The 20,739-nt window shown below is 37.5% G+C and overlaps 1 protein-coding gene across 1 annotated transcript in view; it reads right to left on the bottom strand.

The window, feature by feature from the left end:
- CFAP47 (cilia and flagella associated protein 47) overlaps positions 1-20,739 on the bottom strand; it is a 390,847-nt gene that overhangs the window by 263,211 nt on the left and 106,897 nt on the right. Inside the window, exons 25-28 of the mRNA XM_081950234.1 lie at positions 11,257-11,452; positions 7,438-7,671; positions 5,507-5,607; positions 4,620-4,751 (exon numbers count right to left, since the gene is read on the bottom strand). Of these exons, the coding sequence (XP_081806360.1) occupies positions 4,620-4,751; positions 5,507-5,607; positions 7,438-7,671; positions 11,257-11,452 (663 nt within the window). The remainder of the gene's footprint in view (positions 1-4,619; positions 4,752-5,506; positions 5,608-7,437; positions 7,672-11,256; positions 11,453-20,739) is intronic.

Here is a 20,739-nt window from a genome sequence, read left to right as displayed (position 1 = left end):
ATCCAACAACTGCATCCTTTTTTTGTATATATTTTTTTATTTTTAAATATATGTAAGTATTGAATACATGAACTGTGTGGCATCTGGGTATCATTAGTTTCGATACCAAATAATAGTAATAATATTGCCAATTTTAGTAATCTAGTTACATTAATCATACTCACATCATTATAATAATATTACCGTATTTTTCGGAGTATAAGATGCACCAGAGTATAAAACACACCAAAGTTTTTAAGAGGCAAATTTAAAAAAAAAACTTTTTTTTGCACTCTGCAAACCTCCCCAAAAGGCTCATTTTTCATGAAAATTGGCCCTTTTTTTCAAAAAAAGGATATGAATATACAAGCCTTAGGAGGCTTTTAGAGTGCTCCTGGGGGCGGGGGGGGTGGAATGAGCAAAAAACAGCCCGTTTTTCTTAAAAACGGGCCTGTTTTTTGTCAGAAAAAGGACATTAGGAAGCTTATAGAGTGCTCCTGGGAGCCGGGGGGGGGGTAAAATTGAGCAAAAAATGGCCCATTTTTTGCTCATTTTTGCCCTCCCCAGACCCCAAGAGCTCTCTGAAAACATCCTACAAGCTATGCACGGCCATTTTGGTGAAGGAGCAGGGTTTCAGGAGGCAAAGAAATGCTGTATTCAGTGTATAAGCTGCACCCAGATTTTCAGCCTCCCTTTTGAGGGAAAAAGGTGCGTCTTATACTCCGAAAAATACGATATATATAAAATACACTCATCTTTCAACTTCTTCCTTTCCTCTACATACTGATTTTAGAATATTATATAGAAATATGCATAATAATATTTTCCCTCTTTCTAATTTCTGCCTTTATTCTGAATACTCATACTCATCTCATATATAGCAACATTATAAATATTATGATTAAAATTGTTAACATTGTAGTATTTTCTCAACCATGTATATTGTCAATGTCTAAAGCGTTTCCATGACTACTATCAACTTGAGAAAGGGGTGGGGGGATGCCATGCATACTTTTGGCCAGAGTAAAAGTCTCATATTTCTGTACTGGGATGTGAATGCGCATGTCCAGAACCCTGCCATAATGTCTTGTTGGAGAATGTGATTGATGACCTCAGCCAGAGGGGACGGGAGACAGGGATAAAGTTCAGACACCATTAAGTGGGATTTAGTTTCAGCTACACAGAAGTCCGTGCCAACATGTTAGTCCTAATAAATGAATGGTTTTTTATTTGAACCTTGTCTTGGGGCTCATAAATTAATTAGGGTAACTCTTGGAAACTTCACAGATAGCTGAAACTGACTTTTAAAATATTTCCCAGGTTTCCTGAACCCCAGACCCTCTGAGCACACACACACCCAATGTTTGGGTTGCTTGGAGGGAAAGGAGCAGGAGATTGATTGCAGCTGGAGGTATGCGGCAAAACTCAGAAGCAGAAGCAAGAGAAGATAAGTATTAGTGGAAATTCACTTGCCCCAGTCCTCAGATACAGGGAAGGGTCTCAAGCCAGCTGGCAAGGGTGGACTGGAGGTGGGACTGGAAACAAGCCAGGCTCCCAAAGCCCCAGATGGAATCCCAAGAGAGTGCAAAAGAGCAACAAAGGGAGGATTTTTACTGAGCCACCCTTGCTGATGAGGGGCCATCATGCTGCCCAAAAGAGAGGGGAGGGACATCTGATCTTGTTGAAGGGAAGAGATGCAGACTGGAGCCCTGCCAAGAGCAGGCAACCCCCTCCCTCTCTCTGAACTAGGGGTGAAGGAGATGACCAGCCATATCAGGCGCAAGCATACCAAGGCCGACAGGAGGCTGGGGGATTAGGGCTGAATGACCCACCCCAATTCAGGGGAAAGTTTGACGGAGACTCAGACCAGCTAGCCCTATTCCTTGATTCAGCTGATATCACCTAGAACGCTATGGGCACCTCTACCCATCTCCCAAAGCCATGGTGAATACCATCGCACAGGGTCTAGAGGTAGAAGCAAGGGAATGGCTAGCCACCCTCCACAAGAGGAGAGCCCCCAAACTGCAAGACATAGATGACTTCCTGCAACTGCTAGAGGCCAGATTTGAGGAGGTGGAGGAGGACTCATATGCGGAAGAGGAACTCAGAAACCTAAAGCAGAGAGGCCGCCCCATCAAAGAGCACATCCGTGAATTTAGGAGGGTCATAGGAAGGCTACCCCCTTTACCAGAGCGGCTGCTGGTGCATTTTTTCAGAACAAGCCAGGACAAGCAAATTGCCTAGGTAACTGCATACTGCGACATCCCAAATCAACTCTCTGAGTGGTTCCGAGTAGCAACAAAAGTTGACAGCGGGCTGCACACCAACTATATGACAAAGCAACTGGACTCACAAGAGAGAGGTCAACCCGACCTGAAACCACCCAGCCGGTGGGGAACCACAGCAGCACAGCAGGCTCTGAGACCAGCCCTCCCTCGAAGTCTGCTGAAATGGTACAGATGTGGGGGGATGGGTCACATGGCAGCTGCATGCCCAACACCAGCCCCAAAACCAAGGCCAGACCCACCGCCCAGGGCACAACCAGAATGAGGGTCCAAACGGACCACCAACACGTCTGGGAAAGCCCTCCAGGCTGCAAAGGCCCCTTTCCCCTCAGGCAAAAGTGATGGAACCCCAGGCAGCGACAATCAGTCGCTCGAATCATATGACAGTGAGGACGAGGGAAAAAATGACCCAATAGTGAGTGAATCAATTCACCCTTTCCTTTTTCCATTACGCCTCAGAGCCCCCAAAACAGGAAACCATGGGGATTTTCAAGCCCTAATAGACTCAGGCTGCACAAGGTGCTTGATCAACCTAACCACAGTTCTGAAACTGGGGATCAGAGCAAAAAGACTGGCCACCCGATCCGGTTCGAGCAGGTCAACAGGTCCCTAATGGGACAAGCCTATGCCACCCACCTAACTGAACCAGTGAGGCTAGAACTGGGAAATAATTTGATTCATAATAGCCCCCAAAATGACAGACGCAGTCATACTGGGACTTTCCTGGCTAGACAAGTGGGGACCGACCATCTGGTGGCAAGAGGGTACCGGCAGACTTAGGATATCAAGCGCCCCCAAACCCTCCCACACCAGCAAGCAGAAACACCACACACGCTGGAATCCCCCCAAGAAAGCCCCTGAGAACAACTGGCAACCACATCTGACAAAACCCCAGAGGCTGAACTGATTCCAATTGAATATCAGGAACTCGCAGAAGTATTCAGCGAGACTGAGTGCGATGTTCTGCCTCCCCACCGGGAGACAGACTGTGCCATCAAAATCATCCCCAGGGCAAAACCACCCAAGCCCAAACTGTACGCCATGACGCCCCAGGAAATGCAAGAGATGCGCAAATACATAGACAAAAACCTAGCAAGGGGTTTCATTGAACCAGCCAAGCCACGGGTCACGGCACCAGTCCTCTTCAAAGAAAAAAAGATGGAACCATGAGATTGTGTGTGGACTTTCGAGGGATAAATGGGGTGTGCGTACACAACCTATACCAACTGCCCCCTAAGGAGCTTTCAATTCAAAGTGATGCCTTTCGGGCTGCAGGGGCCCCCAGCGGTATTCATGCAGTTAATAAACGAGATGCTGCATGAGCATCTCTACAAGGGGGTCCTCGTCTACCTAGATTATATCCTTATCTACACGGAGACCATGGACGACCACGTACCCATGGTCCGCCAAGTACTGGAGAAACTTCTGGCAGCCAACCTGTACATCAAGGTATCAAAATTTGACCGAACACAGGTAAGAACCTACTTAAGGACTTACCTTGTGGCACTAAGAGCGGCCAAACGTCGATATTGCGCCAGTCTCGATCTCAGTTTGAATCTTCAGCTGGTGTTAGAAGTGTTTATATTCACTCTGATCCTTCACTATGAAGTATTCTTAGATCTAGTGAAGGGCCTAGCAACTTGATTTTTGCCAGAAGATCTTTTGCACAAAATAAGATTTGGTGTTCCAATATTAATATTTTATGAAATGTTCTGATTTAGCTATGATGAACCATGTCTTAATTGTCTTTATTACTATAAATCATTCTATATTGGTCTCCCTTTGAAACTATTAAAAAAAACAAATAAGCTTCATTTTTTTCTTCGTATCAGTTTCACTGGCTCACTAATAATTCCCAAGCAAGATTCAAAGAACTGGTTTTGAATTAAATATCAGATGGTACCTGAACAGTACTTTCTTTCATATAAGTTTTCTTTGGCAGAAATCTTCCAAAGAAACAATTTTTCATTGTTTTTCCAGATATTAATATTAATATGACATAAAAAGACAACTGGTACTTTCAATATAATTTTTAACATCCATTCTGAAGAATTATATTATACAATTTTGGTATATCACAATCAAAACTACTTATTGAAAAGTTATTTAGCACCTTTAGTTCCAAAGATGGAATTATTTGAAAATGAGCAAATTAAAATCTGATGAATGAACGTTTGTTTGCTATATAAATCAGGTCTCCCAAATAAATATCTTTCGATCAACAACTATGCCATTTATAGCCAGCTGTAAGTCTTAGAGTAAAGCACAGACTTTACTATCTTCAAATAACTCTTGAGAAACTCAACCATATCTCTCAGTCATTCCTTCATTTTAGAGCTCATTTGTAAATTATACCTGAAACAGAATTTTCATAATCAGAGTTGGTAGCTGGATCAAAAATACTGGAAGAAGACTGTATACATGTTCCAGGAATATAGCATGGATGTTGTAAAGTATCTCCAGTGCTGTAAATTATCTTACTAGAATCTAAGTATGATGAAAACACACACAAAAATCATCATGAAAGATTCAGTTCATTCTAAAAGTACATTCTAAAATATTTAATGGCATATTATACACAAATATGAATTCAAAGTAGCCTAAGCTAATACTAATCCATCACATTCATGACAAATTCTTAAGATCTAAGTAAGTTAGGGAACTAAATTTCTAAGAAAATAATTTGGAATTTTTGAAAGTAAGAATATAAATTTTCTTGGCAATTAAGAAGAAAAAAGAGCTATTTCAATTAGTGAAAATTCTTTTAACACTAATACTAAAGCATTAGACTAAAACTAGCTGTGAAAAATTAAAAATTATTAAGATACATCAAATTCATTTCATTTAAACAAACTGATTCTTATTTTATATTTCTGCATTATGTTTTAGCATTGTAGAAAAAGTAGATTAATCATTGTTTTGGATCTAGAAAACTTAATTTTAACATCCATTCTAAACTTTGTGTACAGCAAGCTTATTTATTTCTTATTTCATCCCACTTTCATGTCTACCAGCCTTATTTTAGCATTCTCAGTCATTTGTTACTCTTCAAATCTACTTTTATAACTTTCAGTCCTGTCTCACTCATCCAAGCATCAAGATGTACTTTGTGTAAAATCTAAGGACTTTTGGTGATCGAAAACAATAAAAGAAACAGAGTCTTGATATAGCACATTAAATTCATCAAATATTTGAAGCAATACTAATCAGAATAATATAAAAACAAATCAGAAACTACTCACCACTTTCCAAGACAATTTGTTGGTTTGTAAGATGACAAGCCAAGTAGGGATACACTGTAAGAAGGCAATTCTCTGCGGTTGCAGACACTTGAAATGAGAATCTAAAAATAGAATAGCTTTCATTAAAAATTTAGTTGAGTATTTCCTAGCCTTTAGCAGAATTTTATAATTAAATTCTGTTTCCTCACTGTCCTGGCCTCCATGCAGAACTGCATACACTGCATTATATATGAAAAATGCTTGAAAGTAAATAAAACATGTTTGTCACCATTACTTTTATAATAATAATAATATAATAATAATAATAATAATAATAATAATAATAATAATAATAATAATAATAATAATAATAATAATAATAATAATAATAATAATAATAATAATAATAAATTTATTTCTTAGCCGCACCCTCTCCCGAAGGACTCGGGGCGGCGTACAATAAAACACATAAAAAACAATATGGACAATACACACACAGAATAAACGAACACGCGTACATGGAGGAGGTATAAAGATAAGAAAAGACAGTTAAAACATAGTTTAAAATCCCCTAATAAAAATCTAAAAGTCACAAAAATTAAAAAACCCGTCAGGAGCTATATGTCATTCTAGGAGGGAGAAGAACTGGGAAGCCAAAACTGCTTTTCACTGCATTTTAAGTTAAATGTATTTTTTTTAAAAAGCTGAAATATTATGTGACACTTCCTATTTTGATCTTTCAAATGTACTTATCTCCCCCATGATACTGATTTCCTTGTAATAACAACTACAGTTACAGTGAATTTATTAATTTAAGTTCAAATGGAGTTTCTATATATGTCACTACTACTGTTTCACTTCTAACTCAACCTTGTTATATCACAAGAGAATGAATAATTCAGTGACGTGCTGTGAGGTTAATGGCTGGTGAGGCTGGTGACGTCATCAGGAAGGCGGGGAATGGGACCACATGTGCTGGAGGCACACATTTCTGCCTCCACCCTCCGCAGCTCCCGGGCGCGCACGGATGGAGATAGGCAGAATGGCGCCGATCCGATCCGGCGGGTGAGCGACCGAGGATCGGGCTGCCTCGCTCGCTCTTTCGTCCGCCCGGATCGCCTCGGTGTCGCTGTGGCTACCTCCGTGCGTGCGCGCGACACCGAGGCGATCCGGGCGGAAGAAAGAGCGAGCGAGGCAGCCCGATCCTCGGTCGCTCGCCCGCCGGATCGGCGCCATTCTGCCTATCTCCGTCCGTGCGCGCCCGGCTCCGCGATCTGGGCGGACGAAAGAGCGAGCGAGGCAGCCCGATCCTCGGTCGCTCGCCCGCCGGATCGGATCAGCGCCATTCTGCCTATCTCCGTCCGGGCAGATGAAAGAGCGAGCGAGGCAGCCCGATCCTCGGTCGCTCGCCCGCCGGATCGGATCGGCGCCATTCTGCCTATCTCCGTCCGTGCGCGCCCGGCAGAATGTCGGCGTTTCCGGATGACGAAGGCACAAAAGCGACAGTCGACAGTCCCTTTTGTGCCTTCGTCATCCGGAAACCGCCCTCCGCAGCTCCCGGGCGCGGCCGGACGGATGTATAATATTATAATATTATATATATATATATATATAGTATATAATATTATATACTATTATTTCATGAAGAGAGGTGAGGCTCTGCCTCCCTTGCCTCCCCTGACCGCACGTCACTGCCCCTCATATATTTCTTTCTATATACTAACTTTTGAACAAAAACCTATAGCAGATGGTATATGCTGATACTCTTCTAAAGTAAGTAGTATTAAATTATTTCTTTTATACTAGCCAAAAGTGTTAATATTTTAACAATAAAATATGGGTACATAAAACATTGCAAATTATGCATATAATTTCATATAAATAAAATAAAGTAATGTTGAGCCCTGAAATGTGTTGTTACTTAATTATCTAAAAAGTCATATTGCAGCTACCTGTTTCTTTCTTCATCAACAAAGAATAAATTCTTCAAAAAAGACAGTGGCTTTGAAGAAATGAAATTGATGTGGCAGCTGAATCCAATGCAGTTTCCTTCTGGTGTTATTTCAATTCTATTGCCTTCTGGAAAGAGCACTGTTAAGGGATGTCTCTGTTGAGCACTAGTATCACCACCACCATCATAATCTTGAAAATCAAGTTCTGGAATTTCAACTTGTAAAACTGATGGCCTGTTAAAACCGAGAGAGTAAGACATGAAATTTCAAAATAACAGGACTTAAATTAATAATTTATTAAATTTGACACCCACCTCATCATTAGTCTAAAATAGTAATTTTAAAAGGAAAAACACACAGTGAAATGTAAGTTATCAATAAAGATCTCTGTTAAAATAGCTAGATCTAAAGGAATGTTACTGAAAGTTATATTTAACTATGTATTTTTAATTATACCTTTATATTTCTAGGTTCCTAAACAATAAAATATAAAGTGTGGTAGCCTACATGGTATAATATAATAATGTGTTAATTTTCCTTTCTTGAGTTCTAATGCCACTTATCTTGAATTATCAATTATCTTGAATTAGAGCTTGGAATTGTATTCAGTGTTTGGCCCAAAGAACAACTTCTGGTGTAGTCAAGGTCACATTCAGTGGATTTATTTTCCTCCTTTTTGAATGGTGCAATTCCACATGATTTAAGAAACGTAGGTTCGAAGTATCAAAAACAATGCAAAACAATTCAGCAATGCAATGTTGAATCATTATTTGAATCCCTTCTATTGCCAATATCTAAGAAATAATGTAACTGACCCAAATATGTAAGAACAGGGAAAAATATAGGGTCAGGTTATTGGAAGGATCAAGTGGCTCCCATGGCATTTACTCCTCCAAGAAAAACCAGGCTGAATTAAATCACTTTTGGCCCTACAATCAAACAAAGTGATACATCAGGACTCAGAAAGTATGCTTCCACTGTTGTAGTTCCTGCCCTGTGGAATATCCCAACCATCTCTAGAGATGCAGTTGGTTTCCAGCATGATGATATTCTGGAAGTCTTTAAGAATTTGGGTGTACTCCTGATGATTGTGTTTTATCTTATAGGGAGTACATTTGTCCATACATATATTATTTTCTTTTTATTGTTTTCTATTTCTTAGGGTAAGCCAATCAGAGATGTTCTGGAACTGGATGGCATCTAAATTTGGTAAATAAATCAGTGTAATTTAGTGAATAAAAGCTACCTATATAATTTTCCTTGAGTTTCTACTAAAGCAAATTTAGATTCAGTACTGTGATTGAAGTAAAAGATAATGGCACCATCAATCTGTCCTAGATTTTAAAATAATAGTTATTTGATCTTAAGGAAAATATTAGGACACTAATAATATATGTACTGTTAACATTTAAGATGTCTCATTATAAAATGTTAATTTAAGTCAGCTGATGATGCTTACTAGGAAATAATTAACAATGTGGCCAAGTAAAATAAGAAATAAATGAAGATTAAAGGAATTAACACAAACCTCAACCATTTGTTTTGTCTCATTAATAATATTTTTTTCTAAAGGAGGCAGAAAGGGAATAACAAAAAATGTTGTATTGGACAGCCTAGAATTGCCTAACAGATGTTTCTTTGCTTCATTGATCCAATATGGTAATTACTATTTCCAAACTGTCATCTGAGGACATTACCATTCACCAAAGCCTAAACAATTACTATAACTTTTGAAAATGCCAGTGTTTTTAAGATGCCTACATAATTACATTATTTATATCTTACATAGGCTACCATGTGCACTGATGGTAGAATGGGAGGGCAATTTATAGCAGCGGATCATCCACTACCAATAAAGGAGAATATTTGTACCTCGGGGTTGAAATGTTGCCTCAGAATGCAGCTTATGAAACTTACATAAGACAATAACAGACCTATTGATTTTACAAAAGGAGTTTTAACACATCAAGTGTTCATTCTGCCTACACCTAATTCTTTATAAAAAAAGGATTGTGCATGTCAATATCGATCTGCAGTTTTGGTTATACCAAGGGTTCGTAGCCACTATAACCAGCAGTATACAAGCAGAAGATCTTAACTATGTAGTGAACATCACCTGCCCATCACTCTGCAGAACTTGCTTTATATTCTTTCTTTGCATTCTAATGTGTTGCCTTTTGCATTATTGGAAACTTTAATATGCCTTTTGCAGATCAACATTTCCCATTTACTATGTGTTTCTTCCCTGTGACCTCAGCCCACATTTTATAGTAACTTAGGCCCCATCTTTACATTGCCACTTGCAAACAAAGTTCTTTTTTGCCTTGAGAACAATGTCATTTGTTTCTTGCTGTCACACTATAACACTAAAATCACTAGAGTTGTAAAATTTCTCTTATCAGTCATGTACAACTTTATTTTGTTCAAGTTTCTTACATTGTGTCTAAATTTTCGCCTACCACAAATATCACTGATCAATATATGATTTTACTTTTACACTTTTACATATACACAAATTTATGTCTCTATATAATCACTCACTTCACAATAATTTCACTATTCATTCGTAAGTTATTATATAGTAATTTTGTTTTATTACTTTTAATATTCCATTACCTCTACTTATTATGCTGTTGTTGCTTTTTGGTGCCTTTTGGGTCAATGTTGACTCCTGGCAATTCCTTGGACAATTTCTAGTAAGGTTTTTCAGAACTGGTTTGCTATTTCTTTCTTCTAAGAGAGTGACTGGCCCAAAGTCACCTAGCTGGCTTTGTGCCTAAGGTAGGACTGTCCCAAAGGTGGTTTTTCAGGAAGCAACTGGACTTCTTTGTTTTTTCTTTGAAGACGTTTCGCTTCTCATCCAAGAAGCTTTTTCAGCTCTGACTGGATGGAAGGATTTATATTCCTTGCAGACAGCTGGTAATCTGTATCCTTTTAGAGGGTCATTGAAGTATTTGGTGATTTATCTGTGTCTTCAGCTGAAGAAGCTTCTTGGATGAGAAGCTAAACATCTTCAAAAGAAAAAACAAAGTCCAGTTGCCTCCTGAAAAACCACCTTTGAGACAACCATGACCTGGATGACTGAGAATCTCTACAGATTAAGGTAGGACTAAAACTTCAGAGTCTCCTGGTTTCTAGCCTGATCCCCTAACTACAATACCAAACTGATTCTCTACTGTACTATACTAAGGTCATAAGTACTCCTATTAATGTCTTAAACATGTTTTAGATTTAAGGCATTTTAATGTTTTTCCCATTTATTTATTAGACTTGGTGCCACTTAATTCCAGAATGACTTCAAGCAGCTCACAAACTAAAAAAAATATAAGATACTGCAGATAACAAATTAAAAAAGAAAAGAACAAGATTATGAATTTTACTGACAACAGAAATAACATGCACAAGCAATATAAAGTTTATGATTTTTCTTCTATATCATGGCTCCCTGCACTTTTTAAAAAAAATCAAATTTGTTTAATTTGCTTGATGGTCACTAATGAAAATAATCTAATAATGATTTGTGCTAAAAGTAACAATGAATACCTGACCCAACCAATAATTTTAAAAAATGACAATATATAGCATCCCATATGTTTGCATATTTATGAAATAATTTCAAATGTCAACTAATTGGCATAATTTCAAATATTCACATATAATATTTTTGTAAGTTAATGAGAAAAGGTTTAAATTAGTTGAAATTCATTACTTGCTACAATTATTGTTTTTGTTATCAATTGCTTAGACTCTCCATTTGAAATTATATAGACACAATAAACAATCACGCCTAATGAAGCCAAAATTTGAATTGTAAATTACCTTAAATAATCCTGGGGAATTATACAGACATCTGCTCCTGTTTTAACATTGAGAGGAACAGGAGTCAATATCAAAAGCTGAGGTTCAAAATTAATTTTATTTGATTTCACAATTCCAGATAAAGTGATTGTTCTGTAAACAAGTAGCTCCTCATTCAAAAATACAGGCAGCTGAGCAATATATATTCCAGGCAAATCTAAAAAAAAAAAGTGTACATGTCTTTATGGAATAGGCCAAATTGATGTTATAAAACACTATTACCAAATGAAAGCATGAGAACATAATATAGGACTGGGATTTCTGATCAGTATTAACTTCTTTCTACAAAAAGTATTTTTAAAGGTTATACATGAATTACTATGTATATATTAATAAAACCCATCATTAAATCCAATACCCAAGCTGAATTTTGGTCTTCAAAGTTACTTTCTATATTTCACAACAAACACAGCTTTTGTTATAGCAAAAGCACTTTTGTAAGTCATGCAGAACAGTTCCTCTAATTATGGGATTGATTGAAATGCAATGATTTCCACAAGAAAAGCCTAAATTAGAAGCAACTACATCTTATTTGGTCAGTAGCACATAAATAGTATTTTTACTTTAAAATTTCTTTGCCTTTCTTCTTCACTAAATCAGATTATTAAGACAGTTATGAAACATCTATACAGTTAATTTTAGAATGCAAACTCATCTAATGTTGCTGAACCTACCTATCTGATAATGTAATAACATTTTGTCAGTATTGTTCCCTTAATAGATTCAAAATGTTTTTCAATAGTGTGGCTCTCTCTAACAGAATGAAAATTAGTAGCATTTTAAATAGAAAAGACACTAACAGTATAGAACCCATTCAGAGGTGGTATTCAGCCAGTTTGCACTGGTTCACGCGAACCAGTAGTGACAATTTGTGCTGGGTTGCCAAACCGGTAGTGACTTTTAGCTGGCCACATCTCTGAACCAGTGACCCAGTTGCTGTTCACTCTCCCTGCCCAGTTGCCGCTTGCTCACCCTGCCCGCCCAACGCTTGCCCTGCTCCCCGCTCGGCTTCCCCCACCCAGTCACTCCCTTCCTTGAGGCCTTCCCACTGCGCTTGGCCAAAGTGCTGCCTTGGGGGGTCTCACCCATCCGTAGCCCAGCCAAGGAAACACAGAATTCAGCTGGCAAATCATTCACACAAACAAGCTTCAATATATTTAATGGCTGAGAACCGACACGAATGAGTCCTAATAGGTATAAAGTCAGCGCTGACAGCTATCACCTCCCAGCGCTGTAAATACACACAGCCACACCCACAGCCCAGCCCAATCCCCGTAGACAGCATCTGGCAGCTTCAGCTTCTTCTTCCGGACCCCTTCCTGATTCACAGTGTCTTCCCCCGCACCAGGGATCAGCCCTGTAAATGTCTGCTGTTTGAGCAGCCTTCTATCAGTGGCAATCAGCTGTGGAGGCACATGCAGGCCTGTGTGAGCGTCAGCTGTCCCACTGACATGAAGCCAGTGCCGGTGAGCTGTTGAGAGCCCAGCCTGCAGGTTCTGAGGAGATGGGAGGACTGGCCTGCAGATCAGAAAGGGAAGAAGGAGAAACCAAGTCCAGAGGAGAAGGCGACCTTCTGCCATATCCCTGTCCCCCCCCCCCCCAAGATGATGGCAAGCATTTAATCATTGCCTCCTTATGATCAGCATTAATTTTAAAATTATAATTTGGTGGTGAAGTTTGCAGAGCTCTGTATCTTGGCTCTCAGGATTACATGTGACCCCAACAATTTGGAAGGGAGGGAGGAAGGGGGCTGGGAATGAGAGGGGAGGAAGGAATGAATGAAATGGGAATGAAGAGGGGAGGGAAGAAGGAGAGGGAAATTAGAGGGGAGGAAGGAAGGAAGGAAGGAAGAAAGAAAGAGAGGGGAATGAGAGGGGAGGAAAGGAGGAAGGAAGGAGCTGGGAAGAGATGGAAGGAAGGAGATAAGAATGAGAGGGGAGGGAGGAAGGAGAGGGGAATTAGAGGGGAGGGGAGGAAGGAAGGGATGGGAAGGAGAGGGGAGGGAAGGAGGAAGGAAGGAGCTGGGAATGAGATGGAAGGAGGGATGGAAGGAAGGTGATAGGAATGAGAGGGGAGGAGGGAGGGAGGGAGGAAGGGAGGAAGGGAGGAAGGGAGGGAGGATTGCATGTGGCCCCAAATAATTTTTAGGGAGGGAGGGAGGAAGGAAATATTCTAATATATATTACTACTATGTTTATTAAGAAGATACATTTGAATATTAAGAACTGAACACCTCTCTCTCTCTCCTACATTGTTTTGCTCATTTCCACATTCTTAAAAAAAAACCTAAATTCTCTAAATGGGTTCATTTGTAGTCAAGTTAACAAATCTGAGCTAAAGCTTTTATCCCAGAGTACAATCAGTTTGGAACAAGACTTCTAGAGGTCCTTTAGATGTGATTCCTAAAATGTCTGTGAGAGAAAGAGATTGAGGAGAGAGAGAGAGAGAGAGAGAGAGAGAGAGAGAGAGAGAGAGAGAGAGAGAGAGAGAGAGAGAGAGAGAAGAAAAAGAAAGAAGGAGAGAAAGAGAGAAAGGCAGATATAGTCCTTGACTTATGACCACAATTGAGCCCAAAATTTTGGTTACGAAGCAAAAATGTTGTTAAGTGAGTTTCACATTTTACTCAATCCATGACATCTCCTGGCTCTAATAGTCATGTGCAAGCTACGGAAAAACATCTGAAGGCATGTGTAATGTTCTAATGTACAGAAGTTATAGTTAAATGTGTGTCAGAAAGTGGACTCTGGGTGTGTTTTTCCAAATGCAGTAAGTGAAGTTGAATGTGTAGTTTTAGAAGTGTGTGTGTGTGTGTGTGTATGTGTATACATACACATACAGTATATATAGTAGATAATGTATCTTTTGCCTACCTATAATACTCTATACTATGTAATATGTATGTACACCAATGGCATATATAGATAGGATTAAATAATATATTTTGGATATTCAGTAGTAGTAAATAAATGGACAGGGAAATTGTATCTCGTTAAGGCCTTTGAGTGAGGAGAGGCCAGGCAAGGTGCCCCTTGATATGAGTGATTTCAAGTTGGCCATTCCCACCCAGTCACATGACCAATCAGCCACACCCACGCAGTCACATAACCAACCAGTTACGCTCACCCAATCACATGACCAACCAGCTATGCCCACACAGTCACATGACCACTAAGCTAACCCCACTTGGTCACATGACCATCAACCCACGCCTGCCATCACATGACCATCAAATCACACCCATTAAATAAGCCATGCCCACAGAAACGGTAGTAAAAAAATTGAATACCACCGCTGAACCTATTATCCTAAGCAGATTAACTGTAGATAAAAAACAGAATTGAAACTCCATTCCCAGATCAATGTTTATACATTTTTAAAAATTACATTATCACTCATTTTTATGAAGATACCAAAGTACTATTATTAAATTGATTTTATAATTTACATGATATTTATTTTGTTGCAGCCAGTTGAAATTTGGCCAATTTAAAATGTGATATATGTGAGCATATACCTTATTTTCTTGTAAGATATTGATGATAGTATAATAGTATACAAAGATATAAGATATATTATCACCAATATTGTGCATGTTTATACATTTCTTATACATATATTAATGTACAATGCATATTATTTAGAATCACTTATAACTGACAGCTTAAACATAATTGCTCAGTTATGATAAATCTAAAAATCCCTCCATGTTTTACAGAAAAGTGTAACAGAAGTTCATGTTTTGTTCATCTATAAGTTACACGTTACTAATATTAATGTGTGTTATCTGGCAGGGTATTTAAAAAGAAGAAAAATAGTGTAGTTTTCTTTGAATGCTTCATTTAATCATTTGCATTCATCTTGATACATACAATTCTGATCCTGGGGCAAGTACCTCTGCAAAGCTGACCCATTTATACTTTTGATGTCATCTTCCTTTTATCCCTAGCCCTTTCATTCTGACCTTTCCAGCATAAAGTAATAGAAAATCTTAAGAGTAAGCAGAGAAAATGTTCACACTAAATATCACTTTATAAAGCCTCTTCTATCTAGCAGGCTATTGTTACATAGCAGCCAAAGTTGAGATTGCTGGCTTTGATGAAATTCAGCAGAATAAGATGGTACCTCTAAGATCTTGAATTTAACTTTATTGATGACACAAAATTAATCTCATAAAGACTTATTAAATGCAGCCAGGTGGCCGTAACAGCATGCAACTGATATTCCAGTTAGTATTCTCCAGAATTTTTAATTCACATCACTCAGAGCTGTGTAATTGAGAATGCGATGTGTGGAAGCCTTTGTAAGTACCAGGGGTACTAACTGACCAATTGTGGTTTCTTAGGGGAAAGTATCCATTCCAACTTATAAAAGATTCGACAAAACATTTATTTTTCAAGTTTAATCAGGAGGAGGAGGAGGAATAGATTAAATACTAGAATAATACAAAGCCTGAGAAGTTAAAGAAGTTTATGCTTCCTAAAGAACAATAGATTATGGCAGATGGTCATCTCCAGCAGCAGTTCCAAAAGGGTTGAGGTGGGCACATTTACAACACACTCAATCATAATCTGTTCCGATTGTACATGATCTGAAGAGCATCAATAGATGATTTTAGATATGAAGACACTTTTAATGATTTGAGATTCAATTTGAACAGACTAGAATAATTAAAGGTCAACACAAGGACCTTCAGTTGATTAAAACAAAAGAGCAATCAAAACACTACTTTAAAATTCTGTCAAGATATTTTCTAAGTTGCTATTCTTAAATTTGGATAATATTATTTTGTATCACTGAACAAAATGCATGGTAGTTACCAAATACTGTTTCAGTATTTGTATTGCTGATTATTGCCATAAACAACCTGGATCTAATAACAAAACAATTAATAAACCCTGAGTAACTGTTTTCATGCTGTTTCTATTCAGGAAAGCTAATTTATCAGCCTCCATGTACTCAAAATATTTGGACTTCTGAGTGTTAGAATTTCAATGCAGACACATAAATTTTCCCAAAGGATGCAGCTGCTTCAGGGAGGAAAAGAATAGATCCAAGTTCTTAAGCTTCTTTCTAGGGCCAAGATGATGTGTTCTTAGTATTATCATTTGTCTCTGCATTGAATAATGAAGAAGTGCTCAGTCTTGGCAACTGTTCTATCACATTCTAAAGATTCACCAAATACTGCAACCCCTTGCTTGTGTACAAATAACACTTCCAGTTTCATAAAAATAAAGTTGCTGTGCATATATGCATAGGAAAAGTTAGTGAGCCTCCCCATGTTGAGTTTTAAATGGTTTATAAAGCAGCTCTTTTGAATGCTTGAACAGTCCTATCTTTCATGTCTCTTCTTTCTAGTTGACATTCTTATTCACTGGGCTTTCTTTCTTTCCTGTTTTCTTCTCCTTGTAGAAATTTATTCTGCCAACTCCTTTGGTAATTACTTTTTGTTGCTGTTTTGTTTAATAAATCTTTTTGAAAAGCTGAAATATGGCCTCTCACTGCTGCAAATCTATTTTTTTCTTCAAGCACCATTTCAAACTTGTTTGCTACAAATACAGTATATGCCAAATTGTTTTCCAACAAAAACAAAAACATGCCATAAGTACTGCAAGTCATTATTGTCTTGTCATGTCCATTTAATGTTCACCTCAGCTTCTCAAGGCACCACAAACAGAAATGTTTTTATTTCTTGTTCCCATCTCAAGCTCTCATATTAACCAAGTACATTGTTGACTTAAAGAAAAAATGTTGAGAATCTCCTGTTTGAACTGCATCATCAAATTCTTTTTTCTTTTTTCCCCTTCATAAACATTTGAATACAGTGTATTGTCAGGGTATATCATTTACAAAAGAAAAACAAAGAGAACAAAATGAAATATTAATATATATACTGGTAACAATAGTAATAATATAACAGAATAGTTTAGTTCAATTTCTCTTTATATTAGTGTATTCATAATTTTGTTAATTATATTGGCATATTTATAATTATAAACCATTTAATTCATACATAGCAATAATCTTTCTTCATCTAATTTCTACCTCTTATCTCTAACCACTCATAAAATGTATTCCATGTCAAGTAATATTCTGTGTCTTCTTTGTCTTATTTTTAAAGTCAATCTATCCATCTCTGCACAGTCTAATATTTTTCTAATTACATCCTCATCTGAAGAAGTGTTCTGAGTTTTCCAATATTGTGCAAATACAAAACTAAATATATAGTCCCTTTATCATAATCCTCCAGCATTATATCCAACAAAAATATGTCTGGTTTCAGATCTATATGTTGCTTAATCATCTTTTCCAACCACGTATGTATTTTCCAATATTTTCCTGCTTTCATACAAGTCCACCACAAATGATAATAACTACATAGCATCTGATTACATTTCCAACATTTGCCAGACATATTACTAAACATTTTTGCCAATCTTGCTGGTGGCAAATGCTACCTATAAAACATTTTATACAGATTTTCCTTATATTCAGTAGTCATTGTCAGTTTATAGTTCCTATCCCAAAGTTTTTGCCATTTATCTAATTCTATCAGTAACCAAACATTTCCCCCCATACAATCATTGTTCTTTGGCTTTATTTATTTATGTTTTTCATCTGTCCCTAATAATATCTTATCAGGTGTTGATGAGTCTTTATTTTTTTTAAAAAACCATGTTTTTACATCTTTCCCGTATCTTGATTGTATTTGCAGATACGGCCACCAAGCTAAATCTACCCCTTGGTTTTGTAATTGTCTAGTTTTATGTTTTTATTTTTTAAATAGTTTTTATTAAACATTTTTACCTTTAAAAACAGAAAGAAAACCACGACAAAAAACAAACAAACATGCATAACAATATAAAGTAATTATACAGCCTTCTGTATCAGCATTCATGTTTAGCCTTTATAATTCTCCATTGCCTTCCTATTGATTTTACCTTCTCTAATAATATAACAACAGTAGTACTAACACTTGTAATAATATTAATTAAGTTTAACTTAATATTTTAAGTTTGATAGTGATTAGTAATTTTGGTTACCGTATTTTTCAGAGTATAAGACGCACCTTTTTTCCTCAAAAAAGAGGCTGAAAATCTGGGTGCATCTTATACACCAAATACAGCATTTTTGCCTCCTGAAGCCCCGCCCCCTTCACCAAAATGGCTGTTCATACCCTTATGGAGGTTTCTAGAGAGCTGCTGGGGGCTGGGGAGGGCAGAAATGAGCAAAAAATGGGCCATTTTTTTGTCCCCCCCCCAGCAGCACTCCATAAGCCTCCATAAGGCTATCCATGCAATTTTTTTGATGAAAAATGGGCCCGTTTTCATGAAAAAAAGGCTGTTTTTTTGCTCGTTTTTGGCCCCCCACCCTCCCAGGAGCACTCCGCAAGTCCCCCCAAGGCTATTCATGCCTTTTTTTGGGGGGGAAATGGGCCTGTTTTTGTGAAAAACGGGCCGGTTTGGGGAGGTTTGCAGAGTGCAAAAACTTTTTCCCCCCCTTTTGGAAACCTCTTTAACTGATTGATGAGAATTACATTGATCAAGTGCTGTGCCAGCAGAAACAAAGTCTTAGGTGCTGCAGATTGTCAGTGATTTCCTTCTCCACCTGGAAATATCTACCTACCTACCTACTCTCTCTCTCTCCCTACCTACCTACTGTATTTCTCGGTCTCTCTCTCTCTATCCCTCTATCTACCTACTCTCTTTCTCTCTCCCTAACTACTGTATTTCTCTCTCTCTCCCCCACTATCTACCTACGTACCTACCTACCTACTCTCTCTCCCCCTCCCTCCCTATCTACTGTATTTCTCTCTCTCTCTCTCTCTCTTTCTCTCTCTCTATCCCTCTACCTACCAACCTACTTACTCACTCTCTCCCTACCTATCTACTGTATTTTCTCTATTTCCCTCTCTCTCTCTATTTCTCTCTCTCTCTCTATCCCTTTATCTACCTACCTACCTACCTACCTACCTACCTAACTACTCTCTCTCTCTCTCCCTACCCACCTACTGTATTTCTCTCTCTTTCTCCCCCTCTCTATATCTACCTACCTACTTTTTTTAAAAAAATCCCCTCTTCAAAACATTGGTGCGTCTTATACTCCGAAAAATACGGTATACACCTCTAACATTGACAAACTCAATGCATCTTGCAAGTCTTTATAAATTTCTGCTGGTAAACTATCTGGGCTAGTGTTTTATTATTTTTTATCTTTTGATCGCTTTTGTTAATTCTCTCATTGTTATTCTTTCGTTCGACATATTCTTTACCGTTTCCGAAACTTTTGGTAGATTAGCTTTTTCCAAGTATTGTATTATTTTTCCTCTAGTATTTTTCATTTGGTATTGTAATGTACCTTCCTCGTCCTGCAGTTTACTTATCCATTTTTTCTCTTTTTGGCTAACCATCTTCCAGATTTATTAGTATTTTTTTTTAAAAAAATGTTTTGCTCTTTTTGTTGTGCAGTTCATCTTTTTCCCTTATATTTAGCTTATGTTTAATCATCTCTATTTGGTTTTTAAGCATACCTTTTGTGGTTCTTTTTGTAACTCTATTTCAAGTACTTTATATTCTTCCAAAGTCTTTTGATATTGTTTCCTTTTCTTATTTTTCTTCGCTATATAGATTATAGCTAATCCTCTGATATATGCTTTTACTGTGTCCCCCACATTCTGCAATAAAGTCTCCTTTTTTCTGTTCTCTTTAAAGGAAAACCTCAGTTCTCTTTCCATCGTCTGTATAAATTCTTTATCTTTTGTTATAGATTGATTTAAAGTCCACCTTACTCTTCTCTTTTGTCCCTTCCAACTGATTTTGACTAGATCATAATCAGCCCATAGGTTTGTTTCTATTTCTATCTGTTCCACTTTTACATTCTGTTCCAGAGTCATCCAAAACATATCTACTCTGGACCAAGACTGATGCACATTAAAATAGAATATATACTGATTTTCCCTGGATTCATTTCTCTCCATGTGTCTTGTATCGATAATTCTTCTATCATTTTAACAAAGGTTCTGGGTAAGGTCCTTTTTGTTTTTTATTTACTTTACTACTTTTGCAATCATGTTTTGTGTCAACTATTGCATTAAAGTTTCCTATAAGACAAATATTTTCATATTCTGTTTCAAGTATCTTCTTGTGGAGTTTTTTGTAAAATTCTTCTTGTCCATTGTTTGGTGCATATATGGCAACCAAGACTGTCTGGTTTTGTTTAAAAGTCACCTCCACCATCAAAATTCTCTCTTCTTCATCTTTGAAGATTTGTTTAGTTCTTCTTTTTTGTTACGATAGCGAGTAAAATAATTTTCCCAGTTTACAGTATTCCAATAATTTATAATGATGTTTCTTAATATGTACTTGAAGTGATATTATATCCATTTTTAGCTTTTGCAGTTTTGAAAATATTTTTTTTCTTTTCCTATGAGAGTTCAGTCCATTTATA

Source organism: Natrix helvetica (genome assembly GCF_964273705.1).
Source record: "Natrix helvetica genome assembly, chromosome: 4".
Lineage (NCBI taxonomy): Eukaryota > Metazoa > Chordata > Lepidosauria > Squamata > Natricidae > Natrix > Natrix helvetica.
The sequence above is the reverse complement of the archived record's forward strand: the minus strand, read 5'-3'. Positions and strand labels throughout refer to the sequence as shown.